The 22,939-nt window shown below is 36.6% G+C and overlaps 2 protein-coding genes across 9 annotated transcripts in view; one reads left to right on the forward strand and one right to left on the reverse strand.

The window, feature by feature from the left end:
- Positions 1-2,480: 2,480 nt before the first annotated feature.
- On the reverse strand, positions 2,481-13,961 carry pdk4 (pyruvate dehydrogenase kinase, isozyme 4). 2 transcript variants are annotated; one of them, XM_058753866.1, is made up of 12 exons: positions 13,377-13,961; positions 12,323-12,464; positions 10,148-10,219; positions 9,831-10,015; positions 8,067-8,156; positions 7,852-7,929; positions 7,636-7,695; positions 6,417-6,493; positions 5,851-5,949; positions 5,611-5,721; positions 5,261-5,374; positions 2,481-4,760 (listed from the first exon to the last, which is right to left on the reverse strand). In XM_058753866.1, exons 1-12 carry the CDS (start codon positions 13,492-13,494, stop codon positions 4,617-4,619), a joined length of 1,290 nt encoding a protein of 429 aa, XP_058609849.1. In that variant the 5' UTR covers positions 13,495-13,961; the 3' UTR covers positions 2,481-4,616. The 2 variants fall into 2 exon arrangements, with proteins under 2 accessions (XP_058609849.1, XP_058609850.1); XM_058753867.1 differs by lacking the exon at positions 7,636-7,695 and having other exon boundaries at positions 13,377-13,957.
- Positions 13,962-14,655: 694 nt separating this feature from the next.
- Positions 14,656-22,939, forward strand: part of LOC131525487 (cytoplasmic dynein 1 intermediate chain 1) — a 68,552-nt gene continuing 60,268 nt past the window's right edge. For 2 of the 7 annotated variants that reach the window (XM_058753158.1, XM_058753160.1), the window contains exons 1-7: positions 14,656-14,904; positions 15,790-15,903; positions 16,006-16,120; positions 16,756-16,843; positions 18,217-18,267; positions 20,473-20,532; positions 21,822-21,937. In XM_058753158.1, the coding sequence (XP_058609141.1) occupies positions 15,796-15,903; positions 16,006-16,120; positions 16,756-16,843; positions 18,217-18,267; positions 20,473-20,532; positions 21,822-21,937 (538 nt within the window). In that variant the 5' untranslated portion in view covers positions 14,656-14,904; positions 15,790-15,795. Of the gene's footprint in view, positions 14,905-15,789; positions 15,904-16,005; positions 16,121-16,755; positions 16,844-18,216; positions 18,268-19,499; positions 20,341-20,472; positions 20,533-21,821; positions 21,938-22,939 lie in introns of those variants that run through there. The other 5 variants (XM_058753161.1, XM_058753162.1, XM_058753163.1 and 2 more) reach the window with 3 other exon arrangements.

A 22,939-nucleotide genomic window follows, 5' to 3' on the forward strand; every position in this document is an offset into this window, starting at 1 on the left:
GTATGTGTTTCAGAACTCACCGACCATGTTTTTAGGTAGCTACTTGTTAGCTATTACATTTAATAAACAGGCACACAAGAGACAGGGATATGTACAATAAAAATCTGCTTATACAAATTCAGTACAGGCTTTTCAACCTATGAGATACAGCATCACTGTTTGAAAATCATTGGCCTCAGCACTTGGTAAACTATTTTTAAAGAGTGGAGGTGCTCTTTTCATTCTAGTCGGCACTAATTTAAGGTTGCCATCTCCTTTAATGATGAGTTCTGTGATTACTGAGTCGTATGTGAGTTTAGGATAGTATCTGTTCTTCCTATCTCTCTCGGTACCCCACACAATATCACCTGGAAGCAATGATTCTTCCTCCCAGAAGACAGCCTGTTTCCACTTATTCTCCACAGAAGAGATACAACAGAGAAACAGCCACCAACACATCAACCTCTGACCCTGTAATGCTACAGACCAACTTTTATTTTGCGTTGTATGAGATTAAATTATATTTTATATTTTAAGCACATTAAAGTGATAATCTAATAATCAAGTCCACAATGTAGAGGAAAATCACTGTGTATGTTAGTTCTTATGGTATTTAGGGACTGGCAGCAGTTGTGCGGTTTTAGAAACGGTACATTGTGTGAATGACTGACAGGTCAGGCGTGTGGTTATGGTTCTTAAAATAGCACGATTTTCCAGGGGGGGCGGGGCTACCAGTCACAGCTACCAGATCAAGTGCTGTTAGAAGAGACGTGCAGAAGAAAAGACGGATCATTTTGTTCCGTGCTTATGGCTACAGGCCAGAAATAAACAGAGGAACTGTGCCAAGATCCTGTTCTTTAGTAAGAGTGTAGCTCCCCTGCTAGACACCCCAGGCTACAGCAAACTACTGTATACTGTAAAACACCAACTCAAAATAATACAACCGAGTGGACTGTGACACCCATTTAACCACTTCCAAAATGGTTTGCACTACCATTCAAAAGCTTGGGAATGTGTATGTGTAAATGAATGTGACGTACAGTCGAACCAAAATTGATTCAGACGCCTTCAACATTTCTCACATTATCATAATTTATGGTGATAAAATATGACAAGAACTCAGAGTTAGACTGTGTCAGAACAAATTCATCTTGATAATGTCGGATAACTTTGATAGGAAGGTATGTAATGGATTACAATCAACCAAAAAATTATTCAGCTGTTAAATTTAAGTACACAATAATACCAATTTAGGTCAACCAATTACCAAGCAATGCTTTATTTTGTTCAGTCTGTGGTGTAAAAGGTCGCATTAGCAATTAAAGACAAAACACTTAAGCAAAACATGGTCAGGTCAAAGTGTCTGAATAATTTTTGGTCCCAAATTTTTATAAGTTTTACTGGTAGTTCACTGTATGAAGAATTTTTGGGTATAATATGTCACAGTTTACTTTATTTTGCTATTCTCACTTATATAAATTAACTATAGTGTCCTGCACCCACTAGTAAAAAATATATTTTTTTAATTATATCTCGTGTCTGGTGTCATGTTTACATTTTTATGTTAAATAAAAGTCAAAAGTTCCCATTCAAAAGTTTGGGGTCAGTATTTTTTTTTTCCATTTATATAAAGGATGCATTAAATTGATCAAAAGTGATTTATAATGTTACAAAAGATTTCTACTTCAAATATGTGCTGTTCTTTTGAACTTTGTACTCATCAAAAAAAAAAAATTATTATCATGGTTTTCACAAAAATATTAAGCATCACGACTGTTTTCAACATTGATCATCATGTGACTGGAGTAACGGATGCTGAAAATTCTGCTTTGCCATCACAAGAATAATTATATTTTAAAATATTTAATAATAGAAAGCAGTTGTAGTATCTCACTACTGTCCTTTTACACAAATAAATGAAGCCTGTTTGAACATGAAACTTTCAAAAACAAATAAATAAAACACCAACCCCAAAACTTTTGTATGGTAGTGTAATAAAAAAAGAAAAAAATTAACAAAAGAAAGAAAACTGAAAACAATGTACCAAATTAACAATATAAAACAAACAATAGAATGTAAACAATTACAATGTAAAACAAATAAACTATATTTTGTAGTGTATGACAAAACACTTCTTAAAAGGATTAATCCAAAAATGAAAATTCAGTCATTATTTTCTCACCATCATGTTGTTTCAAAGCCATTTTGACTCAAAATTAGTTATTTAGAAGAATATCCATATAATGAAATTTTAGTTAAAAAAGACATGAAAGAAAAGGAAACCAATTTTTTTTTCTTCTTTCATTGTTTTAATAATACAGAAAATGGCACTCTCTCACCGCATGAGTGAGTTTCATGAATAGTACTGGGCATCCATTAACACAGTTGCATCTTTGTGAATACAGGATTGTGTATCTAGAACACGTCAAGAAGCAGGTGTGATTTCATGAGGATGGGTACGTCAAGTTCTCCATGACTGCGAATGAAGCTTATGAGGTATGAATGAATAACATCAACATGTCAGTTCTTGATTATAGCTTGAAATGTGCAAATGATCTATTGAGGTTGTCTAAATACTTCCATCTCTGAACGAGGCAAATACATGTTAGCAGCTGAAACCCACACAGAGTTTGATGAGTGTCACAGCTGCTGCCACTTGAGTTCCCTTAAAATTCATACTTCACATTGCTTTCAAAAAGCCACCTTTACAAATATTACAGTAAGATTAAAACAAAACAACAATAAAAACAAGATTGAATGACTAAAAACCAGACAAAACTAGAAAGGCAAAACAGCACAATCCTGAGACAATATATTTAAACAACCTGGTCTCATAAAAATACGTACCTCTGCGCACTTTTTGTGCGACAGCGTTTTACGTACCTTGCTGCACGTTTCGCCGCAGTTTCAAATAGAGATGTCCACTGAGTAGCGCTAAAACACAGGTTCAATATGTGAACCCTGGCACGTTTTTATTACGTAGATATTGGTACGTATTGCTGTTTTTTTATTACGTTGCTTCAGATACGTATTGCGGCGGTTCAGAATTCAAATATCCGGGGACTGTCGCTAAATGCTCTATCATGTTGGAAATATGCCCTACACCTACCCGATAGTGTAAACAAATGCAAAACTGATATAAAAACGTATTAGCTGATGCAACTGTGCCATTTGAACTTCCTTTTAAGCAGATTTTAACTGCTTTGTCGAACCGTAGTTATTCAAACCGGAGCTTCACGTTTCCTAAGTCCGTCTCCGTACTCCATGAGCTACCGAACAAACTTATCATCTATGAAAACCCATAGATATGAAGCTGGATGTGTGCGATGCTAATGTTCAAAAGCATCAGTTTTCAAATCTCCCAGCATATTAATATTGTTTTGAAGTCATAGCATGATATTCTTCAAGTAATTGTGCGAAAATTACGCTTTATTAATCGCAACTCTGTAAATTTGTGTGAAAGTGTTCATTTATTTTGGAAACTGCAGTGATATGTACTTATTGGTACGTCTTTCATGTCACGCTAAAAAGTGCACCCAGGTACGTAAATGCCATGAAACCAGGTAGCATTTAAAACAAGCCATTTCATTTTTCTTTCATTTATACGCAAATAAAAATAACGAAAATATTGCCTCTTCAGTGTTTTCATGCTAAAAAATGAATCAAATAGAGCTACATGTCATTTTTGTTCATACAGAATACCTGAAATGTTCAGCCAGAAGCTGTTGTCACAAAGATCATACATTTTTGTGGTCAAAAAGCTTCACACATAGCAAAAAGTAACACTGTCTAATCCATCTAGCCAGTTTTAAATAAATGAATTAACATAGCAACGAACTTGGGCCCAAACTTACTTTGTCGGTTTCTTCTAACACAACTCTATTCAAATCTATTGAACAAATCTATTATTATTACATATTAGATAAGAGTGTCAAATTAAATTCATTGTTTTTAATGTCAGTGAAGTAACTTGGATGTCATTGCAAAAACAACTCTTGCATGTTTATGAAATGATTTGGCCTTTTTGATAGCATCACATTTTTACACTCAAAACTAAATGGAGTGTTAGACAGTAGGTCCAACTGTTAGAGGAACATTTCAATATCACAATCAAGCAACACACAACTATGGTCATTCTAATGTTTGCATTGTGAATGCATTTTTAACCAAGGAAAATATATAAAGCCTTGGTTACTTTCAGATGCTTCTGTATTCTCCCAAATATTTGCTAGAGATGCATGCTATAACTCACACAAAGCTGGTAACTTGGCCCCACTGACTAAAACACAAGTTCACATACCCTAAAACACACTTACAGAATCTGTGGTAATGTGTAGGAATCAACAAGTGCTCAAACAAGTCTCAGACATCACAGAAGAAGAATGTCCTGTGAAATTCTGAATGAAAGAGTTAGCAACGCAAATGAAGTGAATGGTGTATTATAAGCAATGTGAGATGTGGAAGACAAAAATGCCCTTGTTATTCAGACTGTAACATTCTTAAGTCAATTATCAACCCTTTGATAAAACCAAGCGTCTGAAATACCTCAACAGTCACATAGATGGTTACGCAAATGAACTCCTCTACAGTTCGTCCTGTTCGGTCCTTATGTTTATCGTAGGAGCTTCTCATTCCTCTCAAACAATGTACTCGTACTTTCCTAGTTTCTTGGGCTCGCTGCTTGGGATGCACCAGTCGTCTGCCTCCATGCTCGTTTGATAATGCCTTAAGGCTGACTTGTTGAAGACAGGAAGTCTTTCTATTGATTCAGTGGATAAGGCCTGTTAAAAAAAGGGGGGGGTGGGCAAATGAGAGAGATTTTTAACATGTATATGAATTAGTGTAGAAGTTGGTCATTCAAATTCACCAACGGACCTAGTTAAATTTGAGACTGCACCATAAATGGATGGCCCACACAAAAGTAAAAATTCTTTCATCATTTACTCACTCTCATGTCATGCAAAACCTGTAAGACTTACTTTCTCCACTGGAAACTAAAAATAAGGAATTCTGAAGAATGTTGGTAACCAAACAGTTTTGGTTCCAATTGACTTTCATTGACTGGACAAAAAAAAAATACAATAGACGTAAATGGAAACCAAAACCGTTTGGTTACTAACATTCTTCAAAATTATCATCTTTTGTGGTTTGCAGAAGAAAGTCATACAGGTTTACACGTACAAAGAAATAATACAACAGAGAGTTGTAGAGCGCTTATGAGGACACTTCCTACTTAAGTAGTTAACCGTGAGGCAGTTCACTAGCTAGTGCTAGAGTGTACCTTTAGGTATATGACTGCCGACGTGCCATATCCCTCCATGGAGTAGAGCTGCAGATCTCCCTGGAAGTACTTGGCATAAAGGCGGGAAATAGGAAGACCATAGCCAAAACCAGCCTGCAAAGAAAGAAAGCCATAGTAAGTGTGTGAGAGAAAGAGAAAACATTACACCTGCATTACAAAACTAATCTGGTGTAAACAATAAACTGAACTGTTGTTAATTCTGCTAATTTATAACTCTGTAAGCTCACAGTTTACTTGAAAACATGACTGTGGATCAAAGATTTACCATGTGGTATCACTGCACAAGAATCTGCATACAGTATGTTTAATTAGACAGCCAAGGTTCTTACCAGGGGAGCATTACGGCTGTTTTCAGCCACAGGACTCGGTGCAGTTGAATACATGTAGCTGAAAAGCCTTTCGATTTTCCTCAAAGGAACCCCACCTCCTCTGTCAGACATCTAATATACCACAAGAGTCATTACAAACATGTTTTGGCTCTCACTGCTCTTGCAAGTATGTTGCAAGTTAAAACAGAGATAAAATATTCAACTTTTGCTGACCCGTTACATCTGTTGAAAAAAGCTCACCTTGATGGTCATATCTTCACTTCCTAGAGAAACTCTCACTTTGATTGGTGGGAGATGTAGGCTGGTCTCATGGGTTTCCACAGTTGCTCTCATTGCATTCTGTTACAGAGAAAAAAAACACATTATCATCAAATGCTTGATGGTCAAGTCAATTCAAACCCATTTGACTTTCTTACTTCTGTGGAACACAAAAGGAGATGTTTAGCTGAATGTCAATGCAGCTCTTTTCCATATAATGAAAAAGCCCAAAATGCACCATTGAATGGTCCATACAACTTGTTCACTATATTCCAAGTCTTCTGAATCCATTCAATAGCTTTGGATAAGGACCAGACAAAGTTTTAGTCAATCACTGAAAATCTAGCTCTTACATAAACTTGCACATATTCTTGTTTTGTAACCAACTGCGATGTATCAACATTCTGTAAAAACTCATTTTGTGTTCGGCAGAAGAAAATAAGTCATACAGGTTTGGAACGACATGAGGGTGAAGTTATGATGATGCACTTTGTTTATATGAGACTATCATTGTGTAGGCTATAGCTACTATAAAGTGATTCACATACCTTGAAGAGCTCAAAGAGCATGTGGTACAGATGAGAAGGCACATAAACTATATGTATAGGGTCACTGGGTCCTTTAACTGTAAAAAAACCAGATGTATCAACTCAGTAACAGTTGAGTAACCCAAAAAAGAAGGCCATACACATGCAGGCCCACATGAATTTTTTATTTTAAGAAAGCAAAGAAGAAATCAACACTGGCATGCTGCCCAAACTAGTCAGGTATGAAGCACACGATAGAGGTTATACTGGCTAATTTGTTACTATGTGTTGGTAAAAAACACCGCAACGGTGGTCACTCAACCTTGTAGGTTCTCTTTGCTTGACACAATAGTACACTGTTATTTACATATCTAGATAAAACGAGAGATCATGCCAAAATTTTGCCATTATGTAACTAAGTACACAGTGCTCATCCATTTCTCCATAGACACACAGTGATAAGATTTTAAAGTGCTATTTCGGTCTACACCGATAAGTGATTTAAGAATTTACGAAATGTGGTTGCATAATACCATAGTTAAATGTTCTTATAAAAACAAATTCAATACATTATGCTATTATTTATTACTATCAATCCACATTACGCATCTTACTGTACTTATACTGTAAATGTACATTACAGTTACACTGCCGTTCAAATGTTTGGGGGTCTGTAAGATTTTTTTTTTTTTTATGATTTTGAAAAAAGTCCTTTATGCTCACCAAGGCTGCATTTATTTGACCAAAACTACAGTAAAAACCATAATATTGTGAAATATTATTAAAATGTAAAATAACTGTTTTCTATATTAAAATATTTTAAAATGTTATTTATGCCTGTGAAGGCAAAGTTGAATTTACACAAGCCATAACTCAAGTTTTCAGTGTTACAAGATCCTTCAGAAATCAATCTAATATGTTGATTTGCAGCTCAAGAAACATTTCTTATTATTATCAATGTTGAAAACAGTTGAAAATATTACGTTCAAAAGAACAGCATTTATTTTAAATAGACTTTTTTTTGTAACATTATAAATGTGTTTATTCTTTTGATCAATTTATGCACCCTTGCTGGACAATTTTTTTTTAAAATAAACGGCAGTGAATTTTTAGGGGCAAAGTTGAATTTCAGGTCATGCTTGGGTGATAAGATATATAAACTAAAAGCATAATTATACACTAAAGAGTCTGGGCAAGGTTTACTGCATGCAGGACAAGAATGTGGCATTTCATAGCATACCTATAATCCCCACCCAACACATTTTGTTGGCACCATTCCACACTGTCAAACAACTACAGGCTAACATGGAATCAATAAGACTGTAAATAAGCAAATAAGTGTAAATAAGAATGTAGAGAGCTCCATTGCAGAGTTCAGGTTTTCTGATAGTTCATAAATCACCATGCACAGGACGCACAAAGACTGAACATTTCAGAGAAAAAAATTCTCGCTCACAGTTCACTTGTTTGATTTCCACTTCGGGAGAGGTCAAGTAGTACTGATCACACAGCATCTTGGCACTCTCATAGGCATCTAGAGAGAGAAAGTGTGAGACACAGTGTGAGTCTGCCCATGTAGGGCCTGCAATGTCCATTACTCCCACAGTTTATTGGCTTTCTTTGACAGAGTAAATAAAAAGTATTACACAGGCAAGAAACATGGTTAATTACCTTTTACAACCTCCACAACATCACAGTTTGGGTCGATACTGCCAATGTGTTTGGGGTGGGCTGGATTGGTGCTGCCATCAAAGATTAATGCTAAAATGAAAACACATTTTAAATACATTTAATTTGTTGGAATCCATGATATATGGGTACCACATTGGTTATTTAGATATTTCAATGATTGTTAATTAACTGTACTGAATAACATTGGATCTACACTTCCATTCAAAAGTTTGGGGTTAGTAACATTTTTTTAAAGGGGTCATATGATGCGATTTCTAGTTTTCCTTTCTCTTTGGAGTGTTACAAGCTGTTTGTGCATCGATAAGATCCCTGAAGTTGCAAAGACTAAAGTCTCAAAATCAAAGAGATATTCTTTATAAAAGTTAAGACTCGACCAAGCCCTCTTAAAACGGCTCATTCAGACACTCCCCCAAATGTCTACGTCACAGTGTGGGGAGATTTGCAAAACACTGCCCAAATGTTTACGCAAAGAAAGAGGACGGGACTTTTATTCTTGCTGTAGTATTGTTGCTGCCACCGGCGCCATGTCATGGAGACGCCGTGTTTCGTTGTGAAAGCGAAACTACTTTGTTTGGGCTTCCAAAAGAGGACACAACTAGAAATCAGTGGTTAAGTTGTATTTACAACACTGTTCCAGAACAGTTCAACCCAAATATTCGAGTGTGTGCAGCATATTTTACAGAGGACTATTTCCTGAACCTGGGAGGGGAGTAGCCTACAATGCCAGCGATGCTCAAAGGCTGTTTCTATAAAGTAGGGCGATTGCAAGGACAGTCTGGCGCTTCTGACTCACAGCCTGTAAGTACGTTTTCATATTTAAAGAATTTGCCACTTACTATTCAAACGTGAGTTTTAAGCTGTGTAGAGTAGTGCTTGTTGTTTGAACTTCGTTATAATGACCATTAATGTCTTTTAAATTACATGTTTCATACGGCATCACAATATGGTAAGGGGTGTAACATTTCCGTCACAGGCTTGAGGTATTCGGCCAATCACAACGCACTGATAGCTGGCCAATCAGAACACACCTCGCTTCTCAGAACGATGAGCTTTGTAAAAATCGGCGCGTTTCAGAAACGCGGGGCATAGAGGAGCAACTATAATGTACAGTATGTGGAAAATAATGCGTTTTTTTAACCTTAAGCCGCATAAACACATTGCATTACACCAAATACACAAAATAATGTTATTTTTAACAACATCATATGACCCCTTTAAAGAAATTTATATTTTTATTAAGCAAAGACACATTCAATTCATCAAAAGTGACTGTAAATACATTTATAATGTTACAAATTACTTCTATTTAAATAATACGGCTCTTTTGAATAGTAGCGTATATACGTCAATAGTAGATATTTAACTGCATTTGCTTATTTTCCCTATTTTTGCATTTAATTTGCCATCATCTAAGGCTCACTTAAAGTTAATCTATTAAAACACCGATAATTTCATAACACTTGTTACAATCTTTAGTAAATCTCAAAATGAATATCCATTTTTCATGCTGTGCAATATAATGCCTAAATTCACTGAAAGCATTTAATATGATTATTTTTTGTGAGTTTCAATTTTAATTTATTTAGACAAAATAGTATAGAATTTTAAAATATATTTTTTATTTATTGGTTATGAAGCTATGGTACATTACATTATCAGCAGATGGTTAATCTATTGTTTCAGCTGAGACAGAAATATCCGTCCTGCTTGGCCAGGGCTTTAGTACATGTCCTGAACACTCACTGTGCTGATTCATCAGCATGCGTGTGGAGATTCGGCTCATGTAGAAGCGGTCCAAAAAATACTGGACGTTCTGATTGGTCACGGGATCCACGCCAAAGGCCTCCTTGTACTCCAGCACTCCCTGTGCCATGGTGGGCACCACATTGTTGTGCCTGTTCCTGACATTGATCAGCGTTTCTGTGAATCTAAGAGACACGCCATTAAACACACTATTAGAGGTCACTTAAAACAGGCTGCAGCCAAGTTAAACATGCGCTAAACATGAGTAAGATTAATGACTCTGGATTTCCCAGAATGCTCCTGAATACTGTACTTACTTAGTTAGGATTTTTTTATCATCAGGGTCTTTCTCCAAAAAGTCAACAAGCTCCATCAAACTCTGCGCATACCTGTTTTTGAGAATAAACAAACATTCAGGTTTTTTTTTTTTCGTAGACTTATTTAAACACAACTCAGTTTTATTTGATGTGATTTAATAATTGATTAATAAATGAACTTTATTTTCTGTTTTGTTTTTTTGACTGAATGAAAACTCTGAATGAATTTCAGTTTCAGGGTTTTGACAAATAAAAATCATTTAGGTGCACCACTATTTCCAAATGAAACAAAATTGAATGAAATCGAATCAGATACGAATCAAATTGCATTAAAAATTTAATTGTACCAATACCCAGCCCTATTTGAAACACAGCCATAATGCACCACACATTATGTAATACTGTGTATTGTTTCCTTTGAACAACAAAGCCAATGTAGTTTATCTGAATGGCTAACAAAGGTGCAAAGCACTGACAGGTATTTACTCAAAACCACAGATCCAATTTGTATCACTGCTTTCCCGAAGCTGAATGGTGATTAAACAGCTTTTCACTGATAATTTAATGGTTAGAGTAAATCAAGCCCCCCATGTGACTTTTGGCAAGGGAGATGTACTGCACAGAGAACAATAGCCTTGACACAATGAATGCAGTGTACTAGCTACAATCCACCTGAATGACAGTGTTCTGTGTCAGTGTGCCGCACTGTCAAAGAGATCTTGTTTACACTGAGACATCTAGGAAGGTTGCAGCGCACACTTGTTTGTGTTCAGTGTCTCATGCTACCTGACACCGCAAAACATTTCGATGAACACATTTGAAAGCTACATTTAGTTCACATTGTGATCTCAGCATGATTCTAGAGATTCTAGAGTTTTAAGGACAAAGAACCCTGAAAAAATTATCACACATGAAGGCTTAAAACTTGAGTTATAAAAATATTAGCAACAAAAATAACAACAAATCTGTTTCATATAGGGAAAACCAAGGGCAATTGTAGCATTTTGTACATTGTCCTTAATAAAAGCCTTTGAATCCAGCATAGTCAGCGGAAAAAAGTTCAGTTTACATAACGCTCACAATTGCATAATTTTCAATGCATTCCAGTTGACTTGTTGAACACAAAGCCTCTGCTAAACTTTGTAAGACAAAGGTCAATAACTACAACAGCTCATTTTGAACTTATAAATTATTCTGTCCTTCAAATCCGGTCCATTCAGAAGTCTATTCTTAAACAGAAAAACTTTCCATGAAGAACAAGCTATTTAAATCGCCTGCATGTTCAACCCACTTGAAAGCCAGTATTCTGTCAACAAATTAAATACATGTTATTCATAATTTTCTCATTCAATTTTGTTTTAAACCTTTAACTTTCAATAGAGAAGACAGGAAAAGGATCAGGACGTGACAAAGATCAGGCTCTGACCCACATCCTCATGAGAACAACTCTTACATGTGTCAAACATGTTCTACTTGCTAATATTAAAATAACATATACCTACAAACACTTATTTTTGATATTCTAACTGATTTATGTTTAAGTTTTGACAAACTAGCTAAGAAAGATTGTTACTCATCTGGTCTGTGGGCTATGGATTCCTTAAATGACTTCTTTATGGTGTAAAAAAGATCAGAGGTCAGCTGTCTATCCATCATCTTTCTTTGTTTTCATGACGTAAACTGCACTAATGAATTTGACCTCAGGTTCAAATTTCAGAACACTATTGATGTTATATATCCATATGCATTTTAGCCTAAAGATGAATAGAAATGTTATCTGAAAACACAATACTATTCAACCTGGACTAGCTAGAACGGTGGCTAAATAATTCTCAAAAATGCTAATGAAGTTTGGTGATATTCTAAGTTTTTGCTAAGAGGTTGTTAAAATGTGCTGAATCAACATTTCACACCAACACACTTGCTGTATGTCTAACAGTAAACAGTAACAGTAGAAACATACAGACTTTTATTTGCTCTCCAACTTTCAAGGTCCTTATCTAGAAGACTTCATGGTCAACTTTAGTTTGAAGTCATGTGCTGCACACTATAGGTCATATATGTCATATGAGTTGTAAAACGTTAATAGAGAGCCTAGAGTAGGCAGAAATTCATCACACTAGAGCATATGGCACTTCAGGGAATCTAGAACAGCATGTCAGCTGTGGATCTCACCAGCTTTGAAGCAGCTTAAGTGAAGGAGTGCCGAGCAGTTTGTCCGGGAGAAAGTCGATCTCCTTCATGATGTTGGCTAAACGGACAGGAAGCTCTTGCCTTAAAAACATGAAGGAGGTCTTTTCACAGGCATTGGCTGATCCTGCGAGCAAGAAGGGACTACATTAGTAAGAATTTCACTCTTGAACTTGACATGTACGGCATTCCTGAAAATCCCTATACAGTTAAAACCAATATTTTGGTGTAATCCCTAACAAGACATCAGTTTGAACACAGACTCCTAAATGACAGTGGATTTTAGAATTTAGATTTGTAATGATATGTTCTATAAAATGACACTTTAGATGAGAAATGTGTATATTTTAAATATTTAGTACTTGTGTTTTAACAGCAAAATATTTCAGTGTTATTTTAATGACAGTTGTCTTAAAAGAACCTGTAACAATGCTGAAAAGTTAATAAAAAAACCCACACAGACATTGTCCAGTTTTTAAGAATTACATCTTACCTCATTGTGTAGATGTACTTAAGGTTAAAGTATATTAAATATATGTGTACAGCTATTAAAAACAACATCAATGGTACAATTTATTTTGTGAGATGATATTCAATTTATATCATCAAACAACTATATCAAAGTCATTTGAGGGTCATTTTTATGCAATCTCTTCTATCAAGTAACAGTACGAGGAAGGTTGTGTGTCAAAACCTAGAGAGCTGCCTATATAGACATCATGTTGTTGATTACAGTTGCATACAGTTGATCTATGCAGATGCCCACAATACAGCAGTAGACTTAGGCTGTTTTTACGAAAAATACAATGTTATACATGGTACAGTAATGGTAATACTATGGTATTTTGATAAGGTATAACACATTCCCCATGATACAAGTAAAAAAACAACAACAAAAAACAAAAACAACAACATAAAATTACCATAATACCATGTTATAATATGCCCGTGTTACTACAAAAGTGCCTCACTAGGTTTCCAGACACAACCACAATGAGCTGGTTCCATCAGATCCATTTCAAACATGTAAACAACTTACCAAAGTCAATGAATTGCTTCATTGACAGCGGGGACGGAGAGTACTTTGAAAATCTGTCCACTTGTTTAGGTATGTTCAGCTTTGAGCTGTTCTTCAGCATGATCTGGGCGAACTTCATGTTGATCTTCAAGTGAAATCCACAGATCTTGAAATGTTCTCAGCGAGCTATTGTCCTCGTCTCAACAGATGCAGTTCGCAAAGTTTGACATGCTAGCAAAGCCTGTTACTTCATCGCATAAATGAAGATCTGCGCAGAAATCCGGTGTGATCGGACTGTTCGGTGGAAGAGTCCTCCTGAATCGCTCTAATTCGGTTTAATTTGTCATTGCACCAAAATAACTGCCCAGCACAAGGTACAAAAACAGGGTACAAACATAACACAAGGGAGGGAGGGGAGACTGCTACTCCAATCTGCATAGATGTAGTACAATAGAGATTAACCCACTCGTCGAGTTCTTTCTTTCTATTCTTACCGATAGGTAAAACGCTATCATTGCATTGTACAGTTAATATAAAAAGACTGATTACATGATTTTGTTCAACGCTGTTTCTTGTGCAGCCATCAGAAATGGGCTTCGCTATCTACATGCTATGAATCTATAGCGCCCTTCCATTGACGCATGCGCACAGCTAATGTAGAGCAAAGGTCTTTGGGAGAGGGGCTGAGACACTTTTTTTTCCAAGTCATCTTTAGTGGTACAGCGTGTTCCGCATCCTCTAAATGACTGAGGGAACCAATCACTTATAATAACCTCAATTAGTTCCTTTAATGCGACAATATAAGAAGCTACAATACATTGAGAAAAAAAACGGATTAAACATTAAATACAAATGTGTAATTCATATAGGCCTATTTAGTTTCAAGGTTATCAATACTAAAAGAAAAATATTTAAAAAAAAAAAAAAAAGTGTAAAAATGTACAATAATATAAAACAGTTTTTCACCCCCTAATCTACTAACTGATTTCTATTTTAAAATGAGTGCAATCATTTTTTAAATTATTTATTTATTTATTTTACAGTGACCATTTACTGTACATTTTAGGCCCAGTTTAAACCAGCAAACAATCTTTAGGCTGGTTTCTAGATATTTTTAGCAGTATTCTGAATGACAAAAGGCTAAGCCTTGCTCTTTTGGACTATGGCTCCATCTAGTGGTGTATAACAATTCAAATGAACCTAATGTTTACATCTGTACGTCAATGCAAAAAATAAATAAATAATCCGCTAGGTGGCACTGTTGCAGTGTATGAATTTATTTCTACATTATAACAGCATTTTGAGGGAGAGGTGGGATCTTTTAGTTATCTCGAGGTAGCAAGGCGGTCTATGAGCATCTTGCCACCTCTGAAAAATGTAGGCCAATAGCCTTACATTTTGCCAACAGCTTCGATGAATTTCTAAATGATCGCATCGTATAATCTCAAACATGTTTTAATGAAAGGGCCGTATTAAAGCGGATGGCAGACTGTGTGCATCAGCAGTGATACAGCATATTTACAGTGGACAGCATCCACACTGGGAACAGGTAGGAAGTGTCACACACACACCGGGTGCATGTTTCTCACGCTCACATAACTGTGAGGTTTCATACGTGCATTTTGTTGTGTTTCATGCTTTATGTTCGATGACTTCATAATCGCATATGGTTTATGACGTCACTGTGCTTCTCCCACGGTTAGCAATAGCAACGCTGGCATCATTTGCATATCCTAATGTATCATTGTGACATCTGTGTAATATAACTGGGTTTTCAATAATGGTTTATTTTATAACTCTCTGTAATCGAATTGGAGTCTGTTATGACACCAAAACCAGCATTATGATACATGACAGTCTTCCTAAGGTAGCATCTTCCTCATAGACAGCTATCTCTGGACCTTTTGAACCTATCCACATCGTAAATGTGGCGTTTGCATGATAATTTGCTATCAAAATATATGTTTTTATTTATTGATTTGTGTTTTTTTATTTTTTATTTTAATGCATTTGCATTTTGTTTTATGTTTTAAGCTTTAATAAAGCTTTCCTCCACAGTCTGATATTGTTTTGCTTTTATTACCACTCCATTTCTCCCCATTTATTTTTTATCATATGACAAAGCCTAGGATTTACAGTTTTGAGAAGTATTATTCTTAGATCATATAGATACAGTCATCGGCCACACCCTTTATACACAATCAGCTGTATTTACTTACCTCATAAATAGTTTTTTCGTAAATGCATAGATATATGCCAAGGCATTTCTGTTGAAAACACAAATGGTCCTTCAACTTGTTTGTGCTGTAGTGAGTGTTTAACCACTGCTTTTAATGAACAAAGTCTCTAAATATAGTGTAGTCTCCATAAGGACCTGCTTACACTGGTATGGATGTGAAAACTGTGGGTCTGTGGTGTAATTGTTTTGTCACAGGACAAAATGGCTGATAAGAGCGACCTAAAAGCCGAACTTGAGCGCAAGAAACAGCGCCTTGCTCAAATCAGAGAGGAAAAAAAGAGAAAGGAGGAAGAAAAAAAGAAGAAAGAGGTGAGATAATATTTTTTAATGAGACTTATTCAGAATGTGGTAAGAACTTCATATGAATATCAGAGTATGTGTGGTTGTGTGTGCATTTGTAAACGTTAACAGTCAGAGACACAACAGAAAGCGGAAGCTGCTCCTGAGGATTCAGATTTGGACCGCAAGCGCAGGGAGACCGAGGCCCTCCTCCAGAGCATTGGAATCTCACCCGAACCTCTATTAGGTACAGTACACAGACCACTGGACCGCACTGAAATATCCATTTGCACCGCAGCCACCTCACTCAACAATGCCTCCCTCCAAAACACATCAGAACATTGCCTTTTTACCTTTGCCAAGATCAGGCTGTGTAATATTCTGGGTTCGCTTCATGTCTCTGAATGGGACTTCATCCAAACCTCTTTTTAGATGGGCTTTTCCAAGTCTTTTTTTGTCTTTTGGATTCTGCATTTTAGTCTTTTTGCTACACTGTACGTCCTGAATTACTATAATCCTGTCAAAGTTGTTTTATAATTGCTAATGTAATTTCTAAGGTTTATCCAACAGAATATATCTTTTCAACTGCCCAGCAAGTCACACAAATCTCTAGACTTATACAAGACACTAATTAATGCAATCATGAGCAAATTAAGAAACTCATTATCTCACCACTGTGCTGATTTTGTGACAGTCATGTAATCCCTTTCTCTGCAACTATCGCCATCTAGTGCAGAGCTATGTACAGTACAAAGACGGGCTCCATACTCATAACTTTGCCTTTTAAATGAAATCTAATTGTGCATTGCATAAATTAGTGCAGTATAAATGTTATAACTTTAACAACATTTTATATCTGACTGTCTTTTTGTGTTTTCATAGTCCCGACACCAATGTCCCCATCAAAGTCAATGAGCACACCCAGCGAGACCGGCAGCCAGGACTCAGTTGATGGAGCAGCTGCTGGCAGGTATTTTAACACCCCAAAAACTTCATATATGACCATGTTCCTTCAGTAGACATCCATCGTTAATGTTTTTAGTAATTGAGAGAAAAACAGATGCTTTTGCCAATAATAAAGTAGGGTAAACAATATAAGTTAAAGTAAGGCATTACATTGCAAGTTAATAACAATTTATTTTATTTTTTACTGTAAATTATCTATATACACTACAGTTCAGATGTTTGCTAAGATTTTCAGATTTTTGAAAGAAGTCTTTTACGCTCGCCAATTGTAACATTTAATATGTTAATATTAAATACATTTAAATATTTAATCTATTTTCAAATGAAAAAGCAGAATTTTCAGCATCATTACTCCAGTCTTCAGTATCACATGACCCTTCATAAAATCATCCTAATATGCTGATGCTCAAGAAACATTTCTTACTGTAACAGATTGAAAACTGTAACACTGTGTGTTGAAAACAGTTGTGCTGCTGCTTGATAATTTTGTGGAAACAAAAAATGTTCTTTGTTTTTCAAAGACTAAAAGTGTTTCTATGTTAAAAGAAAACAAATGTACCGGCTATTTTACTGATGTCCCAGAATTTTCATTTTTGGGTGAACTATATAGCTTTTGTTTAAGCAGGAACAAGTTATTTTGTAACGCAAGTGTGACTGATAAGCATGTTTCTCTGTTTTTTTTTTTTTTTTATATGGGATCAACAGATATAGGTAAGAATCATTCTGTGGTTCCTGTAGTGTGCTCATTTTTGATTTTCCACTTCACCTGTCAGCCTGAGACAATATAAAAGACCAAAGCAGCCTATCTCAAGGTATAAAATCTAACTCCACTGATACTGAAATGGAGAGTTTAAGAGACTGCCTGCCTAATCAATTTAGTGGGCATCTAGAAATTTATAACCAACCAGAGAACTTCCTGTAAGATAAATATTTGTAAGACGAGACGGTCGATTTTTAACATAAAGCATCAAAAATAACAACCAAGTGTGTATCAGTGCCGCTAGCAGTGAGGGTTGTTAACAGGCTCATTTTTCTTTCTCTGAAATATAGACAGATAGCTGCAGTCATGTGGAAAGGGGAAGGCTGATGCGACTGCTGCTTTGGCCTGTAATTAAGTCTGCATAATGCAGACGTGCAGCACGTTTGACACAAGATGTGCGCGTTTGTCCCTGTCAACGCTCCCTGCAGGGGGCTCAGCTCACAGCCACTGGACTGAAGTGATATTTCCAGGACATATTAATGACTTCATCTTTAGCTATGCACTACCAGTGCCTCATGGTAGCATGATAGGATTATATGAGTTGTTTTTACTCCAAGGTCGGTTGTAACAGTGTCCCGCTCTAAGTGTCTCCATCTATAACTCTCGTTCTCTCCCAGGTCAGGGGTCAGTGGCATTAGTAAGCACAAAACAGACACAAACAATGAAAGGTATGTATCCGCACAAAACCCTAACCCAGAATCCCAAGCAGCCCCTTTGAAGGGAACGTGTACGCTCTGCTATTAAAGTCAGTGCACACTCTATCTCATTGGCAGTTGAAAAAAGCAGAGCAGTTTAGGTTGCTCCCCCCGGTGTGACTGCCTGATGCCTGCTGTTACCTTGAGCCTTGACTTCAACAATTCCTCTTGCATGGTTAAATTGGAGCCATTTGCAACGACGTGAATGACAATACGTTTTTTTTAAATGTCATCACTGGTAAAACAGAGTGTCAGTTTGACACGCTACCCCTCTGGCTGTGTAAGTTTGGTGAAAAAAAATTAATAGGCATGTTTGTGACATACTGAAGGTTGAGGAAAAAAGTTTACAAGGTCAACACCGTTTTGACTTGTTTCTGTAGGATAAAATATGCACATCACAGCAAAGCTTTGCCTACAGGTTTTGTGGGTTGGATAAGAATAGAATAGAATAGTTACAGAATATCTATGTGCTGTATTCTGGCCACCAATCAAAACACGTCATGTATGAAATGCTTTGTTCATATATGTCTGTCTTAATGTACAATATCTCACTCTATGTAACATACTGTTTACATGTTTGTTTATCTTTCTAATCAGCTTAATAGTTGAGCTTATGAAAGATGACTGGTTTTGTGTATTCTTAACAAAAAGGTCTGTGGCATTACCGTGGTACAGTAATGATATCCGATGGTACTATGAATTAGGCCTACTATATCCATCTTATTTATAATGTCCATTTGTAACTTGAATGTGTGAAGCTTCCATTTTCATCCACTTCCAGTTATTTTTAGCTGTACAAAACCAGTCCGTTATGCTGTTTGATTTTGCAAACTGATATTATCATATTATTTTAATTTATCATAAACACACTAGTTTGTAGCACAAATAGTCATCAGAAATCAGAAGTCTTCCGCAATGTAAAATAAGGTGGATATGGGCTTTTCTCACTGCACTTAAACCCCAGGTTATCAAGTTTTTAAATCCCATTTTCAACCTCAGGATAAAACAATGTTTCGTACTTTTTAAATGTTAGAATGTGGTTAGCATTGGATTAAATTTCAAATTGCGGTGCTAAAGGTGCGTAAAACAACACACTGTCATGGTAACTATTTGTAACTATTTAAAATTTTAGCGAATTAGTAAATTTTTTTTGTACATTGTACGTTTAGGGGTGGACCCATGTGTTATTATTATTATTGTTTTTTTTTCTTTCTCTAAAAATCTTTCATTTCTATACGAATCAAATTGTATGAATTTAAATGAAATTGCCACCCTCATGAGATTGGGTTGGTGTAAAACGAATCATGCATCACACGGTCATGGAGATTCAGAACTCCAATACACATTGGAGTTGCAAATGCCCGTGAAGCGACGCAACTAATGATGCCATAGGACATATGACAAAGCCAGCATGGCGGTTGTAGTACGTCCGGATTTCATTCACACATTAATGATATAGAGAAGATACTTTTTAAACGGCCACAAAGTAAGTTCTTCACTAAATGTCATACCTGCTCAGTATGCGATTTCGGATGTAGTGAAAATGTCAAACAGTGACGGAAAATGTGTTACTTTTTAATTCATTTGAGTGAAGAGCGATTTATTTTTAAAGTTATGGACTGAAAAGTCCATCAAGGACAAACTGTAAGGTCATGAACGTATAAATGATGTGCAAGGTCACAAGTTGTGTTTGGCAATGATATTGACATTGCAAATATGCAAAGGGAATGTTAGCCTGGGGTTTAGGAATGTGCGGTACCACATCCAGAAACCATGGTAATACTATGTAACTTTTTGTAAGGGTTTATTCAGTTTATTTATTTTCATAACTCTGTTCACATTTCTCATATGTCCATCCCACAATTTAATATTATAACCTTAGAAAGATTTGGTGACATATCATATTCCTCATGCGATTCTCACATCATTTTCATATAATACATCTTCCAACATGATGCATGGACCTCCTTAGCATTGTTTCAAACTGCATCCCCATGTTTGCTGATTTGATTGGTCCTTTCTCACTGTTCTCCTGGCTTGCATGAGGTGTGTTGTTTGATGGCGTGTGTGCTATGATATTTATGTTTGTGTGTATGATGGTGTTGTTTCTGCTGAGGTTAATCTTGCATGTTCTCTCCCTCCTGTCCCCTGCGTGACACCCCTTGCCGCCCCCTCCAGGACCTTGCAGTGGGACACTGACCCCTCTGTTCTTCAGCTGCAGGCTGACTCTGAGCTCGGGTATCTCCTCCTCTCTGTCTCTTTCTTTCTTTCTTTCTTTTTACTGAGATCTGCCAAACTTTTAAATGCATACACATACACATTTACATGTACAAATATTTTTCAGCAGATATGTACATGCATTTCTTTGGACACCTGTTGGCTACATTCAGTGCAGGGATGTGTGAATGAATTCTTAAATTCTTGAATTTGAATTAAGTAAATAGAATGCAAAATTGCAATTTAAAAAAAAGTAAGTGAAATTAAAATGAATTTCATTTAAAATGTTATTTACTTTATTACTTTTTACAGTAAATGTTGTCAAGACTAGTCTTATTTGAAAGGATAGATAGATAGATAGATAGATAGATAGATAGATAGAAAGAAAGAAAATACAGTAAAAACACTTATATTCTGAAATATTGTTACAATATTAAATGTTTAGGCTGCAATATGCTCACCAAGATATTGTGAAATATTTACAACACCTACATTAAAAACACTAATATTATTACAATATTTGTAATAAAAACCCAATAAAAAATACAATTTAAAATGAATAGAAAGCTCAAAAGAACCATTTTTGCTTTCTTTTTCTACTGTATATTGTGAGCATACAATTTTTGATGTATGACTAAGAACTTAGAAGTTATCGCTTAAAAAATAAGAAAAAATGTATTTATTAAAAAAAACAGTAACTAGTCCATAGGCAAAGTATCTTTAAATGTAGATGAATAAAATAGGATTTATTATTATAATATTGCAGAGTTTGTCTTGTTTCTAGGCTGATTGTGTTCTAGGTTTCCTTCTAATTTACTTTTTTCTTTTTTTTTTTTACATTGATAATCAACATTTATATATTTGTGAGTGTGTGTGGTATTGCACTGCTTTTGTACTGTAGTGTACCAATGTGTATGCAACTTTTCCTTTGTTCCTCTCATTTCTCTTTCTGGCTCGCTCCCTCTATCTCATTCCCCTTTTCTTTTAAGTTTGTCAGGTTCAAGTGTTTTCAGCTGGTCACTCTCCAGCTGTGTGCCCAGGGCTGTATGTGACAGTGATTGATGCACCATGCCATGTACTGAGAATGCTTTAAACATTAGTTCTAGCAGTCAAATGAGGGTCATCCAAACTTACAATATGTTCATGGACCTGAATAATAAACCCTACAGCATATTAGATGTAACATTGTATTTTGTCACCGTGATGCTGTCAAATTGTTATTGCTGTATGTACTTTAATGCGCATGCAAGTGTGTGCACGTGTGTGTCAGGTTGCAAGACATTCATAGGTCGTTATTTTTCTCTCCCCAGTCGTCGAACGCACAGATTGGGACCTTCTAAGATAACTCAGGTGGATTTCCTGCCCAGAGAGGTGGTGTCCTACTGTAAAGAGACTCAGACACCGCTAGCAGCTCATCAGTCTGAAGGTAGATACTTACAGTAATATTATGTATTATGTACAGAATATGTATGTAATATAATATAGAGTGGTTAAACTACATTTAAAGGGATAGTTCAATCAAAAATGAAAATTCTGTCACTAATTACTCACCCTCATGTTGGTCCAAACCTGTAAGAACTTTGTTCATTGTTGGAACACAAATTAAGATATATTTGATTTTCTGACCCTGCATAGATAGTGTACAACTGACACATCATGGTTCCCTTTCAGTCGGTCACTCCGAGTCACGTCGGATGACCGACGATTTGGGATCTCACCAGAGAGACCAATCCACTTCGAGTGTAACTAAACGAGCCAATGGACATTGGCATGCGATCATTGCATCCAGCTGCCGCTGATCACAGCGTGAGTATAAGAGGCAGCGGGTGCACCGCATTAATTCATCCTTTCGCTTCGGAGCCGAGCGGCGGTGAATTACTGCTGCTCTCCTTTCCTGCGAGTGAGAAGAGCGAGCGAGTGCGGGCGTTACAGCGCAGCAGCGGTGGTCGCGGTCTCACGGGAGAAAAAGATCGATTCCCGTGAAGGCAGTCACACTAGGAGTGTGTGGTGGCCAGCTCCCCTGCGTGCTTCAGCACTTAACAAAGAGCAAATTTTCTCTCTTTTTAAAGATGTCTTATCACCCGTGCGTTTCTGGGTGTGGTCGTTTCCTGGCGCCTCAGGACGGTCACGATCGCTGCCTCATGTGTCTGGGCATTCAGCACGCTGAGGAGGCTTTCGTGGATGGCTCATGTTCTTCTTGTGGGGACATGACCATCTCGGAGTTGCATAATAGACTCTGCTATGTCAAACATGGCGGAGTCCCTCTGCCTCTGCCGCGATCCAGTGTTCGTTCCCGGGGCGGCGCTGGATCCGGTGGAGTCAGAGGTGATCTGAGGGTGACAGTGAGGGCTTCCCCAAGAGGAGTTACTCACCTGCTGCTTCCACTCCGGCTGCAGCCCCTCAGCCTGCTCGTCGCCGTGGGCGCCCC

Source organism: Onychostoma macrolepis, chromosome 19 (assembly GCF_012432095.1).
Source record: "Onychostoma macrolepis isolate SWU-2019 chromosome 19, ASM1243209v1, whole genome shotgun sequence".
Lineage (NCBI taxonomy): Eukaryota > Metazoa > Chordata > Actinopteri > Cypriniformes > Cyprinidae > Onychostoma > Onychostoma macrolepis.

What these genes read in the sequence shown, in the direction of transcription:
- pdk4 (XM_058753866.1), bottom strand. Translation starts at nt 13,494, where the DNA reads ATGAAGTTCGCCCAGATCATGCTGAAGAACAGCTCAAAGCTGAACATA. An exon ending in CATGCTGATGAATCAGCACA is followed by an intron (nt 8,157 to 9,830) that starts GTGAGTGTTCAG and finishes TTTTCATTTTAG; the next exon opens with CATTAATCTTTGATGGCAGC. An exon ending in GTGTTGGGTGGGGATTATAG is followed by an intron (nt 6,494 to 7,635) that starts GTATGCTATGAA and finishes GTTTTTTTACAG; the next exon opens with TTAAAGGACCCAGTGACCCT.